The sequence below is a fragment of the Delphinus delphis genome, chromosome 9 (assembly GCF_949987515.2).
Source record: "Delphinus delphis chromosome 9, mDelDel1.2, whole genome shotgun sequence".
NCBI classification, from domain to species: domain Eukaryota; kingdom Metazoa; phylum Chordata; class Mammalia; order Artiodactyla; family Delphinidae; genus Delphinus; species Delphinus delphis.
In genome coordinates this window covers 8,413,161-8,426,764 of record NC_082691.1, presented here as the reverse complement: position 1 = coordinate 8,426,764, position 13,604 = coordinate 8,413,161, and the positions used below count along the sequence as shown (strand labels likewise).

At 58.0% G+C, this 13,604-nt stretch overlaps 1 protein-coding gene across 3 annotated transcripts; it reads left to right on the top strand.

Moving 5' to 3' along the window:
• The first annotated feature begins 1,075 nt into the window (after positions 1 to 1,075).
• Positions 1,076 to 13,426, top strand: DBNL (drebrin like). 3 transcript variants are annotated; one of them, XM_060020124.1, is made up of 13 exons: positions 1,076 to 1,221; positions 4,756 to 4,811; positions 6,725 to 6,837; positions 7,449 to 7,523; positions 8,527 to 8,673; positions 9,467 to 9,544; positions 9,855 to 10,006; positions 10,117 to 10,162; positions 10,563 to 10,656; positions 11,257 to 11,352; positions 11,455 to 11,567; positions 11,800 to 11,896; positions 12,378 to 13,426. In XM_060020124.1, the coding sequence occupies exons 1-13, from the start codon at positions 1,139 to 1,141 to the stop codon at positions 12,515 to 12,517; spliced, it is 1,290 nt and encodes a 429-aa protein (XP_059876107.1). In that variant the 5' UTR covers positions 1,076 to 1,138; the 3' UTR covers positions 12,518 to 13,426. The 3 variants fall into 3 exon arrangements, with proteins under 3 accessions (XP_059876107.1, XP_059876106.1, XP_059876108.1); XM_060020123.1 differs by having other exon boundaries at positions 10,114 to 10,162; XM_060020125.1 differs by lacking the exons at positions 6,725 to 6,837; positions 7,449 to 7,523 and having other exon boundaries at positions 1,093 to 1,221; positions 10,114 to 10,162.
• Positions 13,427 to 13,604: the final 178 nt, after the last annotated feature.

Below are 13,604 nucleotides of genomic sequence, written 5' to 3'. Positions count from 1 at the left end.
ATCAGAGAAGTGAGAAAATGCAGAAACAAAGGAAAGCAGTCAAGCAAGACAAAATAATAATAGTTTAGCCACTAAACAAAGTCAAGGCCCTTTACTGCCTCCTCAAAGGCTATAGATATTATTTGGAGCCATATCCTTGAGCTATTTTTTGCAGATACTGAAGCCCCCACTAGGTGGAAGAAGTTGACTGCGTGCTGCCCACAACCCAGACTGCTTGGAACCAGAAGGTTGACGATGTTGATTACCGGTTACCTCACCACCAACCAATCAGAAGAATGTCCACGAGATGATCACACACCCCTCAGCCCCCTTGCCTCACCCTATCTTTAGAAACCTTTCCCTGAAAGCCAGCGTGGGGAGCTCAGATCTTTTGAGCGCTAGCTGCCAGGACTCCTTGCTTTGGCGCCCTGCAATAAATGCTGCACTTTTCCTTCACCACAACTTCATGTCAGTAGATTGGCTTTACTGCACTGGGGCCAGTGGACCCAAGTTTGGTTGGGTTAACAGGACCAGCACGGGGCAGGTTCTCATCTCTCCTCCGCCACCGCATCCTCTACCTCACTAGAAAATTCAGGTGAGGTCAAAGAAACACGACAGCACTTCGAGTTAGGTTTGTGGCAGTGTGACCATCACTTAGTGTTCATTTTTATTCTTCTCATTAACTCATGCCTGCTTCATTCATAGATAAAATTTCTTTTGAGGGTCCACACAGAGGATCGGGGTATCCCGTGCCTGTCATGAATCCAGGATTCTCAAGCAAGTGCTTTAACTGCAACAAGAGTTTAAGAATAAAATGCACGGTGCTCCGTGAGTGTAGCGAACAGGGGGCTGGGTGGGGTCCCTCCGCCGGACCCACAAGGCGCGCCCGGGCTCGGCGGGGCAGAGCACGGGGACGCGCAGAAGGCCGCGCCCTCCCTCCACCCCTTCGTCCAGCTGTCTGCAGACCGCGACCCGCACGCGGGCCCCAACTCCCCAGCAGCCCTCTAGTCGCCTAGCCAGCACTCGCCCGCTCACCCGGGCCCCGCCTGCACCGCTTCCGCTTCCGGCTGTCGGGGCGGGGCTTCCGGCCGACGGGCGGGGCGTCGGGCTGCCCGGGCCCGGAAGCGGCGGCGGAGGCGCGGGCGCCGCAGTGTCGGCCATGGCTGTGAACCTGAGCCGGAACGGTCCGGCGCTGCAGGAGGCCTACGAGCAAGTGGTCAACGGGAAGTCCCCGACCGACTGGTGGGCGCCGAGGCGGCCAGGGGCGGGCCGGGGGCGGGCCGGGAGCGGGCTGGGGCCAGGGGGCGCGGAGCCCTGTCTGCCCCGCACCTGCGCCACACCCCGGGGGGGTGGCGGTCCCCACCCTGTCACCCCTTGCCCCACCGTGCGTGGGCAGGTTAAACCCGGCGTGGGGGTCCGGTGAGTCCCCAGCCCTTTCCCTCCGCTGGCCACCGGTCTCGGCCGTACGGGCCTCGTTGATGCATCCTGTACTTGGCTGTGCTTGAGGGCTTCGCCAGGTTCTCCTTTCTTGCCCGGGGACTTCCGTGGACAAAGGGGCCCTCCACAGCCCTCCTTGAGAAAGCGGAAGCTACGCCCGGCTTCTTCCAAACTCTGTGTTCAGGGATGGCCCTCTGAGGGTGGTCTGGCAGCCTTGCTTTGGAGATGTCAAGCAGGAAGGTGGAGGGGTTTAAGTCCCTGGTTCCCTGTGAATGTGTATTTGAGAACCTCCCTTTCTCCAAGAAGAATATACTTCATATTCCTGAGCTATGGGGAGATGAAGGAAAGGACGATGCTGGTTATGTGTTTGGGAAAAGGTCCCATCTTCCGTGCACCTCCCAGTGACATCCTTTCCTAGGTTGTCAGTGTTAGGGGCTTTATAGTACTGGAAGCCTGGATCTGAAGTCTCTGGGAGAGCCCTGGGCAGCCCACACATAGGGCCTGCTGTCTGTCCTGCAGCTAGGGTTGTTTTTTGCATGGTAATTCTCTGTTACCTTCCTTTTTGTTTAAAGTGTGTTCACTGACCAGTTTTGAGAACTTGTACTTCCAAAACTATGCTGAGTACGATCGAGTGAGGTGACCAGCTTTTGGGTTGGGAGCCTTTTCCCATTGCCAAGGGAGGGGCCCGCTGGGCGTGGCTGAGCTACTGTGGCTCTCTCCACTTGTCAGGTGCTACTGCTTTCTCGTGTCTACTTTCCCTGCTGCCCAGCACAGGGTGGCTTTTGTACAGTGTACTGTTGTGACACTGAGGGCATTGTTGCCTTGCCATTCCTTCACCCCCAGGCCTTTTAGGGAAGAGCTTCAGGACACCAGCTGCCTGGGTCTGCAGAATCTCTGGGGCCACGTGGATGTGGGCAGGTCTCCATTCACTAGCTGAAAAAATATCTAGATCCATGTCACTTCCCTGCTTAAGCTCTGCAGTGGCTTCCTGTTGCATCATAAACACAGCCTGGACTCTTTGCCATGGCCGACAGGCTCCTGACTGCCCCTCCTGTTTACCGTGCTGTGGTCACACCTGTTTACCACCACTCTAGCTTTCTTTCTTTTCCTTAAACTTGCAAAGCAGTTTTCTCCTCATAGCTCTTGTTCTTTCTGCTTCCTCCGCATGGAGCGCCTTTCCACATCATCCTAGGGGGCTCCCCAAACTTCATTTCTCAGCTCTGATGTTGCCTTTTTGGAGAGGCCTTTCTGGATTCCTGTCTCCCTGGCTGCAGTACATTTTCCCATCTCCCTGGTTGACTGCCTTCAGGCATGCACCAGACACCCTCACTGGTTTTCTTGTCACCTTTGTTCTTCACCAGAAAGGGTGGGGTTGTCCCCATCTCTGTGCCTGATGTAGGGGTACTGAGAGCGGTGCGGAAAAAGTGGCAGAGGATATCAGAGCAAGAACAGGTGGTCTCCGGTTTGGCGGGTCATAACATGTTTCTCATGCAGAGTGGGTGCCCCGGGCTAGGCCCCGCAGGTGGTTCTCCCCCTAGCTTGTGGCATGTTTGCTCAGTTCCTGCTCCCACTGCACTATCTGACAGTATCTGACACTATCGTGTGTGTGTGTGTGTGTGTGTGTGTTTGTCTCCCATTAGAAAGTAAGTTCCACGGGCAGGGCCTCTTAGGGATTATTTGAAGCTGCATTCCCATCGCTAGCAAGCAGCAGGGTCTCAGATTGGGTTTTTGGGAAGTGACTGGATTATAAGGTGCCCAGTGCCCCATACTCCTTGTGCTATGTGCCTGCACAAGCCAACACACCACTTTTTTTTTCATGTCGGTTTGAAAGAAGGGTTGTTTGATTGAATGTGGTATGAGCCTCTGAACCGGGAACATTCAGGAAGGTGGCTTAGGCTGGAGCCCAGGGTGGAGGGGAATGAAGTCAGAGGGGTAGGTAGCAGGCACGGAGCGTGGCCTTTGCTAGCTGCTGGATCCCTTCTTGGAAAAGCTAAGCTGAGCAGCCATCTCCGTTTCTTGCTGCTTGTCCGGGGCCCCTGTCTTGTGCAGCCAGGGGCTTCTTTCCTCCGGGAGGAAGGCTGGTCAGGACTCTGGCCACCAGAGGCTGGATGTCTGCCACCACCCAATCTTCCTTTTCCCTGTTTTTCTGAGTGTTTCTCTCCTTCTGCACTCTCTCCTCTGCTGGGAAGCAGTGGTTCTTTCCTGGCAGTCTGTCCTCCCTCCCAGCCAGATCTCTGGACCTGGGTCTAATTTCTTCTGACTTTCTCAGGCTTAGGCAGCTCTGCCCAGTGGCATTAGCGAGGCCCTGGGGAAGCTGAGTGGAGGTTGACATGGTTCCTGTCAGGCTGTTGACCCTGGAGCTTCTGTCTGGCGCGCCTCAGCAGGCCTGTGCCGTGAAACGTGGGGTGATGATACCCCAGACCGGGTTTTGCCTTTGACTTGCTGTCTGATGGATTAGCACCCTCACCCTGTGGTCTGCCAGCACTCCCTGGAGCTGGGCTGCTGCAGAGTTCATGCAGATGTCTGGGCTTCATGTGGACTGCACAGAAGCCGCCTCTTCTAAAATGTTCTCTTTGAGTGACCTTTGTTCTGGTCAAGGGACCTTCCGTGGCCCAGATTTAATACAATTTACCATAATTTATAAGGCCACATCTTTACCAGAGTTCTTATGAATAATTAGGCTTACAGGAGAAGGGCGGTGTGACCCAGGGTCACCTGTGGAGACCTAAGGCTCTGCTAGATACAGCACGTGCCCAGCCAGGGAGCCTGTCTTGTGAGGAGCCTGACTGCGTGTTGAGTCATGGCCCCTGTGGTTTCCGGTGCCATATGCAACCGATAAAAGCCTGTGTGTGCTGGAAGGGCCTCAGGCCAGACAGACCTGCTCCAGCAACCCTTGAGGCTTCCCGGAAGACCACAGATATACACAGGGTCATTGGAAATGCACGTATTTCTCCTTCCTGCTTCTCCTTGGGGTGCTTTGGTTTCAGGAATATGCAGGTATCTTTTGTTTGTTCAAATGCACACACGTGGTAGCTAGGTGGGTGTTTCACACGTAAACGTGTAGAAGGTTGCCATAAAACTTCACAGCTTAGTTTTCTTCCGAGTGGATGTATGCTCCCTGTCTCCATAGGCTTGTCCTCACAACAGGCCGGCTGCAACTGAGAAGGCTCAGCTCTGGGAGGCCCAGCAGCCTACTGAGGTCCCGCCTTGTAGTTCAGAGTGGGGTCTGGGTCAGCCTACAGGGCTACTGCCAGGCTGAGCTCTTTGGGGCGCAGCGTGAAGCCTTGGTGGGCACAGTGAGGGCAGATGGTGGTAGAGCCTGTTTGTGTTTTGTTTCAGGGCCCTCTTTACCTATGAAGGCAACAGCAATGACATCCGTGTGGCTGGCACTGGGGGTGAGTATGATAAGTGAGGAAGCAGATGGGCTCTTACGGACCATCAGGAGGCAGAAGCCCGGGAGGGAGGGTGAGGCGCGTGGAGGGGAGGGAGTCGTGACGTCACTGCTCCATCTCTGCTGGCATTTCAGCTGCCACAGCGGGAGGAAGGGCACTCAGGGTGCACAGGTGTCCCCTGCGTGTGGCGAGACTACAGTGACACCTCCCCTGGCTAAGGGTGAGCCTCCCCCACGTCAGTTTCATTCAATGTTCAGGAATTCCCTGGTGCCCTGATCGGGCCGGCTGCAGCCAGCCAGGCAGGACAGAGGCTCCCACTGAGCAGTGTGGGCCCCCTGGCACTCACAGCTCCTCCTGGCCAGCTTTGGGTTTCAGATGTTTCTAAGTGAAAATACCTTCTCCTTGGCTTTCTCTGCCTGGTGGTGCGAGGCAGCGCTGCTCTCTGTCTGTGTTGTAGTTGGAAGAGCTGAGATGGGAGATAGGCCAGCCCACTCCAGCTTGCAGGCAGCCCAAGGCCGGGCCTGTGCTGCATCCTTAGCCCTGGGCTGCAGCTGGGAGGGTAACAGTCCCACAGAGCTGGGTGCTCGTGGTGGAGGAGAAGGTGCGGACACATCCTTCCCTCTGTCCTCTTCCTGTTGGGCACACCCTTACCCAGGAGAGGTCACATCAGTGCACATTGGTCCACTGGGACAGGGTGACCTGGAAAAGTGCTACTCAAATACGGGATGATAGGAAGTGCCTCGGGAAGAACAGGCTCTTGGCCAGTGCTGGGCAGAGGGGTAGAAACTGCAGGCCCCCCACCTGATACCCCTAACTCCTCGTTCTCAAGGCCAGCTCACCTGACCTGAGTGACACGGCTTCACTGTTCAGTGCATGTTCACTAGCATGTTCTCTGCTTGCCCCATGAATGGTTCTGGTGACTTGTTGGTAGAAAACGTCTCCCTCTTTCGAGTGCCTCTCCTTAGTGGTCCTCTATCTAGAAGGACTGCCACTGACAGTGGTCTCAGGTGCAGTGTGATGCCATAGGGGACTGAGAATTGCAGAGCTCAGCTGAGTTCCATACCACCGTCCTCAGTGGTATTCACAGGCTCTGCTGTAAGAGCCCAGAGCAGGGCCTCAGGACTGCCCCAGGTTCCCTGGAGCCCTGTAGCTAAAATACCTGATCCAGGTCCTTCTCACGGTCTGAGGAGGTTTGGGACACCTGATGAGAACCCAAAACTCTAGTACATGCTGGGGCTCACAGCCTGAGTGTCAGGGGAGAACGGCATAGGGTGGCTCACTTCTATGCCCCGTCACTCCCTTATCCCCACTCAGAGAGTCTAAGAGCTGAGGCCCTATATGGCGGAGAGCTAACATCTGCTTGGGGCCCTCTGGGTGGCCCTGGAGTCCGAGCAGACGTGGGTAAGGGCAGGGTGCCTCACATCAGGCCCTGTTATTCCAGCGCGGTTTGTGGAGTCCAGGCAATGGTAAAATTGTTGCAGAGCCCCTCCATTTGGAGGTCTGGTGCCTGCCTGGTTTGTAGCGTAAATGACATTTTTACTTCCAGAATCACGTGTGGGTTTACAGGAGTGGTTTTTAGACTAGTGTGGCTTAAAAAATCACCTGAGGTGCCTTTCTTTCCTCCCTCCCTCCCTCCCTCCCTCCCTCCCTTCCTTCCTTTGTCTTCATTGCCTCTTAGGGGCTTCTCTCGTTGTGGTGAGCGGGGCTGAGGTGCTTTTCACAAATGCAGATCCTGGGTCCCATCCAGTTCTCATAAGTCAGCTTAGTGCGGGTAGTCCTAGGAATCTGGTTCAGACGCAGATGGGGCTGAGAACCCTGGTTTAGAGACAGCTGGGGTTCCCTTTCCTGAGGGACTAGGTGCCAGGGTGGGCGTGGGGTGCCTGGCCTGCCCCTGACTCTCCTTGTGACTGCTGCAGAGGGGGGCCTGGAGGAAATGGTGGAGGAGCTCAACAGTGGGAAGGTGATGTACGCCTTCTGCAGAGTGAAGGACCCAAACTCCGGCCTGCCCAAGTTTGTCCTCATCAACTGGGTATGTGGAACTTGAGGGGTTCTGAGTTCTCACCTAGGTGTGACCTGGAAAAACTCCCTTTTCTTCCTTTGTGCTTTGCCTTTTGTGAGTGGAGTGGAAGAGGACCTGACTTTAGAACAGCTTGAATCTGGTGAATGAACAGAATAGTGGATTAATTCAGTGTGGCCCAAAGAATACCTAGGGCCTTGCTAGTGCAGAATTCACTGTTCCAGCCCAGAACTACTCCTGTGAATGGACTACACACAATCACAGGGCACTCATGTTCTTGTCCCCTTCAGGGTAGTCATCCTGAGGGAGCAGAGTGCCTGGATTAGGGCTGGGAGGGCACTGGGAGTATAGGACAGGGGCTCTAGTGAAGTGGAGCCCCCTGGGTGGGGACTAGGGAATTCTAAGGCAACGCCCCACAGTGGACGCTGGTGACCGTCCTGCTCCAAGAACCTCCCTGACTCGGAGGTATGGGGGCTCACCGTGTCCTCTGCTTTGGGGTTGTGGTTTGCTTTTTCCCGGGACACAGGGAAACTGCTGAGTCCCTGGAGTGGGCAGTGGCTTTGCGGGGAGACCTGGGTCACACCGAGGAATTGGCGGGTCATGCTGGGTGTGCTGTGTTGCAGACCGGCGAGGGTGTGAATGACGTGCGGAAGGGAGCGTGCGCCAACCACGTCAGCACCATGGCCAGCTTCCTGAAGGTGAGGGCTGCTCTGTACAGGGCCTCACAGAGTTCACCAGGTCCCTAGGTTCCAGGGTGTGAGTGAGCGGGAATCACAGCCAGAGTCAGAAGTGTGCCTCACGTCCCGATGATCTGTCTGGACTTCAGGGCGTAGCCAGAGGCTGCTCTCGTCTTGCCCAGGAGGTAGCCAGAGCCACCTGCAAACTGGCTTCAGCGGGAAGGAAGGACGAAGGACCTTGAGGAGGCCCTGCTGGAGCTGGTCTTGGGGCGGGGCTAGGCCTTGGGCTGCATTTGTTTTATAAGTACAAACTTCTAGCAGTACTAGGAGGATTTGGACGAGAAGGAAAGCTGCTTCTGCTCGCAACCTCAACGTGCATGTTCCCTTTAACGCATTCTTTCTGGTCCATTTCTGCACGTATTTATTTCAGTCATCATATAATGGAACCTTGTTTAACTTCAAAAGCATTTTGTATCAAAAAGCGTTTGTTGTTCACTTGTCAGCTTACTCTTTGCATTTCTTTGGTTACTGGCAAGGAGGCTCAGGACTTTGTTTTCTGGTTCTGCCAACGCTTCTTCAGATGCACCTCAGTTTCTCCATCTAGGAGCTGAAAGAGAAGGTCCCAAGCTTATTGGTATTTAGTAACAACAAGGTCATAGTTGTAACTTCTCAAGAAGAAATCAGTAACTTGCTTTTTGTAGAAAATGTGTTTGTTTCCAGATGACTTTGAAGGTTGGATTTCATTCACTAGAAAGAAGCCCTTTAATGCCGGGGCTGTCTTACAGCGGCACAGAACAGGCCACACCGTGGAGGGCAAGGGCCTCCCACGCAGGCTGGGACAAGAGCGACGGGTTTCCCTCAGCTGGTTTTTCTGAGGCCTCGGGACGAGCGTGCCTTGGTTCCTGGCAGGGTCTCCCGACCCTGAGCGCGGTGCAGCTGTTGCGCTGTGCAGGCCGAGGCGTGCGGCCTGTCTTCTCCTGGGATTGCAATGCTGCTTCTTCATTAAGTGTCGCTCCTGCTGCAGGGGGCCCACGTGACCGTCAACGCCAGGGCCGAGGAGGACGTGGAGCCCGAGTGGATCATGCAGAAGGTGGCCAGGGCCTCCGGGGCCAACTACACCTTCCACGGAGAGAGCAGCCGCTTCCATGACATGGGCCCCCAGGCCCCGGTGGTGAGTGCTGTGTGGGCCTGAGGTGGCCGGGCAGGAGCGCGCGGTTCTAGCTGTGGACCGATTCGGCCCGCCCTCAGCGCTTTCTCCCTCTGGGGCTGGGCTCCCCCTGCCTGGCTTCCGGTCCTGGAGCCGGACTGAGGTGCAGATGGTGACCCCGAGCCTGACAGGAGCAAGAGCTGCCTGCTGGTGAGGTGGGTGCTGGTGGGCATGAGGCGTGGCCTTTGACCCTGCCTGGTAGTTCTAGAGCCTCTTGTGTGTGCGCAGAGGTTCTCTGCGGGGAAATTCCATCCACCCTCCAGGCCGTGGCCCCAGAGTGTCCTGTGCCGCCCTGGATGGTGGTTGCTTTGGAGAAACTTCTGGTGGTGGACAGGGCAGACCCCTCTGAGTTGTGGGCAGACGGACGCCTGTGGGCCTGTGGTCCGGTGCGGGATGGGAGCTGGGGTTCTTGGAGACCCTGTGGGCGCTGCCATGGCAGTCAGCTGTCTGAGGGCCCCTGTCCAGAGGCCTGCCTCAGAACTGCCCCGCCTCCAGGAATCTCAGGCAGGCCAAGGGGCCTTTCCTGCCTTGGCTTCCATCCACAGGGGCCTGGTGCAGCCAGAGACTCCTCCAGTGTTGTCTGGGGTTGAGCTTCCCCACTTGTGGTTTCCAGGGCCTTTCAGGCCCTCTTGGTATCAGTCTCCTTATGGGCCACCGGGCCAGGCGCCACTCCGCCTGCCGGGTGCCATCCTAACAGTTCTTACCTGCATGCTCTGCTCTGTCGACGACCCTGTAGTGAATTCTCTGTCCGCCTCAGGGCTCTGTGTACCAGAAGACCAACGCCGTGTCTGAGATCAAAAGGGTTGGCAAAGACAGCTTCTGGGCCAAGGCAGAGGTAAGTGCCGCCCAGGGCATGAGGATGAGAGCTGGCATTCGGTCTGGTCCCGTATGCAGCAGACAGGAGGAAGTGGTTTACTCGCTGTGTCTCGGTTTTTCCTACAATAAGCTCCTAGATCAGATGTCCTTGGTAGCACCCATTCGCAGATGGTTGAACTAGGGGTCAGAGGTGTTAGGGAACAAGGCCAGGCAGCGAGTGTTGCTGTAGAGCCCACACTTGACCGCGGCCCGTGCGGGCTGCCTGGGCGGGTCCATGCCGCCGGCAGCGCCGAGGCCGAGGGGGCAGCCGCCTGCGCCTCTCCCTGCAGAAGGAGGAGGAGAACCGCAAGCTGGAGGAGAAGCGGCGGGCGGAGGAGGAGCGGCAGCGGCTGGAGCAGGAGCGCCGAGAGCGGGAGCTGCGTGAGGCCGCCCTCCGGGAGCAGCGCCACCAGCAGCAGGGCGGCGAGGCCGGGCCCCACAGGTGCGGCGGTGCTGCCCCCACCTCCTCTCCCCTCCCAAGGGCTGTCCCCCAGGACAGGGGAGGGGGGGCCGAGGCCGGGCTGCAGCTCTTGCCTCTGCCCCTCCCAGCAGGAAGTATGAGCAGCAGGAAGTGCTTTCAAGGAGCGGAGAGGAGCAGGTGAGTCTTGAGGGCCAGAGTGATGCGCGCGGGTTCCCGACCAGCTGAGGCTCGTCTGGGACAGGTGCGCAGGCTGCCTGCTGTGAGCCGTGGTGGCCGTCCCTCCAGATGCACACACCCCACCCAGCAGGCCTGAGGGAGGCGCTTACTGGGAGGGGCCTGCAGCCTGCTGGGGCAGATTAGAACGTGGGACACGTGGTGTGTCAGGGCCGTCAGTGGAGAGGAGAGCCAAGGGCAGAAGCTCAGCCCGGCATGGACCTCCGCCTGATGCTGGAAGAGGCCTGTGAGCCCCTCAGCTTTGGTGTTTTGCTTCCTGACCCCCTGCACAGCTGCAGGGAGCCAGGCAGGCCGATGGCTCCCGGATCCTCATTCACTGCCGGCTCCGTGCGCGCTCCTTCAGGAGCCTGTCTGTCCACAGCCAGCACACCCACGGGAGATTTTCAAGCAGAAGGAGAGGGCCGTGTCCACCACACCCATCTCCAGCCCCCAGCCAGGTGAGACTTTGCTCTGCGCCCAGCTATGAGGCAGGGGAAGGCTGAAGGGGAGCCTGGGGTCCCAGGGCAGGGCCCCCTGACTTAGTGACAGATGTATCAGAAGGTGAAAGGGATGAGTAAGGAGAGCCCGTGCTCATGAGGGTTGCTTCTTGCACGGGAGCCGGGGACCTGGGTGTCCCCTTCCTGCTCTTGACGTGGTGGGACAAGAGGGGCCGTGTGTGGCTCTAGAGTGGACACCCTCCAGCCCCGGCCCTGTAAATCCCCCAACGTTGGGCTGTTAGCTGGGTCTCGGGCCTGCATCAGTCACCTCTCTGGCCCCCAGAGGCTGTATCGGACTGCACTGCTGGTCAGCTCTCCAGCACTGCACGTGGCCCCCAAGGGGCTGCTTGGAGTGTACGATGTGTGTGTGTGTGAGGTGTGTGCACAGCGGGTGGTATTCCTGCAGCTGCTGCATGTCCCTGTTCGCTCCCTGTATGACAGCCACTGTCCCAGAACAGGTCCACCCTCCGGGCAACACAGGGCACAGAAGGGGCAGAGAGGACTCGGCTCTTCCCCCTTTCCAGCAGTGTGATGTCTTCGATGTTTACCGTTGGTTTGCAGGCAAGCTGAGGAGCCCCTTCCTGCAGAAGCAGCTCACCCAACCGGAGACCCCCCTCAGCAGAGAGTCAGTTCACGCCACCTCAAGGCCCAGGGCAGGCAAGGCTCTCGGCTGCCCTGTGGGGAGTTGGGGGTGGGAGGGAGACGTGGCATGTCCTCTCCCCTCCCCTGGGTCAGAGTGGGCCGTGTCCTCCCGTGCAGATCCCCGCCAGGAGCCGGTGCCCAGCGCCCCTCCGTGCTCGGTGCCGGCGGAAGAGGAGGCCGTGTACGAGGAGCCCCCAGAGCAGGAGACCCTCTACGAGGAGCCTCCAATGGTGGGTTCTCTGCAGCAGGGCAGATGTGTGAAGGGCCCATGTGCCCGGAAACGCGCTCCTTGGCCGTACCATTCCGTGGCTCCCTACCTGTGAATTACCTTGTTTAATTTTGGAGCATCCCGTGCCCCGTGTGCCCTCCCCCCAAGTCTGCCGTGAGCCCTGGTCACAGGCAGGGTTGAATCTGGGTAACCACGATCCCAGACTTCTCTTCTTCTTTCCCATCCGTGGGCAGGTGCAGCAGCAAGATACCAGCTCTGAGCGCATTGACCACTACACGGGGCTGAGTGGGAAAGGGCTCTGTGCCCGGGCCCTGTATGACTACCAGGCAGGTAACGTGCTGCAGCCCTGCCACCTCAAACCACAGGGCCCAAGATCAGGAGGCAGGATTTGCGGACTCCCTCAAGGGGAGAGCCCCGGGGCGTGTCAGAAGGGAAGGCAGGAGGGTGCGAAGGGAGAGTGGGTGGGTGCCCTGCACAGCTCAGGCCTCCCCACATGCTGCGGGCAGCTACTTGCTGTCCACTGGTGTGAATCCCAGTTGCCCGCCTTGTCCTAGTGCCAGAAAGTGCGACTAGAGAAGAGGGGCCAGGCCTGGATGCAGGTGCCCCTGCTGACCCTGGGTAGAGGCCTCAGGGAGCAGGCTGATGTGTGGAAGTGCTGTGCTCCAGCCTTTCGCTGGGACAGTGAGCCCAGGGCTGGGCCCCGTAGGAAGGTGTGTGCTGGGGGAGTGGCCCCAGGAGCAGCGTCAGCACAGGCTGAGGGCCGGCTGGCCCAGGGCCCTCAGCACCGCATCTGGGCTCACCTTCTTTGCAGCCGACGAGACCGAGATCTCCTTCGACCCTGAGAACCTCATCACGGGCATTGAGGTGATCGACGAAGGCTGGTGGCGTGGCTACGGGCCGGATGGCCACTTTGGCATGTTTCCCGCCAACTACGTGGAGCTAATTGAGTAAAGGGCCCCGACTGCTGGCCGAGGCCAGGGGCTGTGCTTCCCCTCCCCTCCCAGACGCGACTTCCTCGTTGCTGGCAGAGGCGGCGTGAGGGCTGTGTACGGCACTTTTCTAGGAATGGGATCCCCCTGATGAGGGCAGGCCCTCGGGCTCCCTCTGGCTTGGGTGGCTCGGCCTCTGTTGCCCCAAATGCAGCAATAACCTGGTGATCTCCAGACGTGCTTCCAGCAGCTTCCCAAGTCCTCCCAACCAGCCTGGTCCTTGACCCCCAACAGAAGACACTGAGCCAAGCCTGCTCAGGGCCAGCCTCTTAGTGACCTCTGCCCAAGGGGTACGGCACTGCCAGTCTGCGGGGGCCGGTCTGAGCAGGGGCATCTAGAGGTCTTCTTGTGCACTTGCCTTCTTTTCCTTTTCCTCTTGGCTTTAAGGGACAGTGTCTGTAGCTTCAGTGACCCTTGGGAACAGTGAACTTAGAGTTTATGACCAAAGTCAGAGTGGGTCATGACAATTTTGGTAGCAGTCTTTCTGGAACCTGCTCTGTGCTCCCCATTTCTCTGTCCCTCTGCCTGGGCTCTGGGCAGTGGAGATAGGGACAACCAAGCCCCCATCTAAGTATGTGAAGGAAGAGGTGAAAACATCAACAGACACTGCGTGTCCTTCCACATGGCTCACTCTTGTCTGCTGGCCCCGGTGTGCACCTCAGTTGATACGGTTTAGGGAAAGTAACCATGGTGGCCTGTTCCTACTGTCTTTCCTTCTTTCTGCCCCAGCCTATCCGTGCCTGCTTCTGGAGTAAGAATTGCCCTACACCGGCCCTAGCCCCCATCCCTCCTGTTGTAGCCCTCATGTGTGCACCCTCAGACCTCTGACCAGCCCTTAGCCACCTGAGGAGGCATAAAGGTCAATGTGTGACTGCAAGTCAGCCTCCTGCACTTCAGTTCTCGGGGGGGGCCGAGGGCCCCCCGACCCCTGCCACGGGGGGCCTCCTCCCACGCAGGACAGCCAGTGTGCACGTGTTCCTGGAGTGAGGCACCTGCACCCACAGAGCGTCTGGGGAATTAAGCTCTTACGCTCTGGGAGGTGCCAGGTG

Coding starts and splice junctions, on each gene's coding strand:
- DBNL (XM_060020123.1), top strand. CDS start 1,139: ATGGCTGTGAACCTGAGCCGGAACGGTCCGGCGCTGCAGGAGGCCTAC. Junction 8,674..9,466: donor TGGGCCCCCAGGCCCCGGTG/GTGAGTGCTGTG, acceptor TGTCCGCCTCAG/GGCTCTGTGTACCAGAAGAC. Junction 10,657..11,256: donor CATCTCCAGCCCCCAGCCAG/GTGAGACTTTGC, acceptor GTTGGTTTGCAG/GCAAGCTGAGGAGCCCCTTC.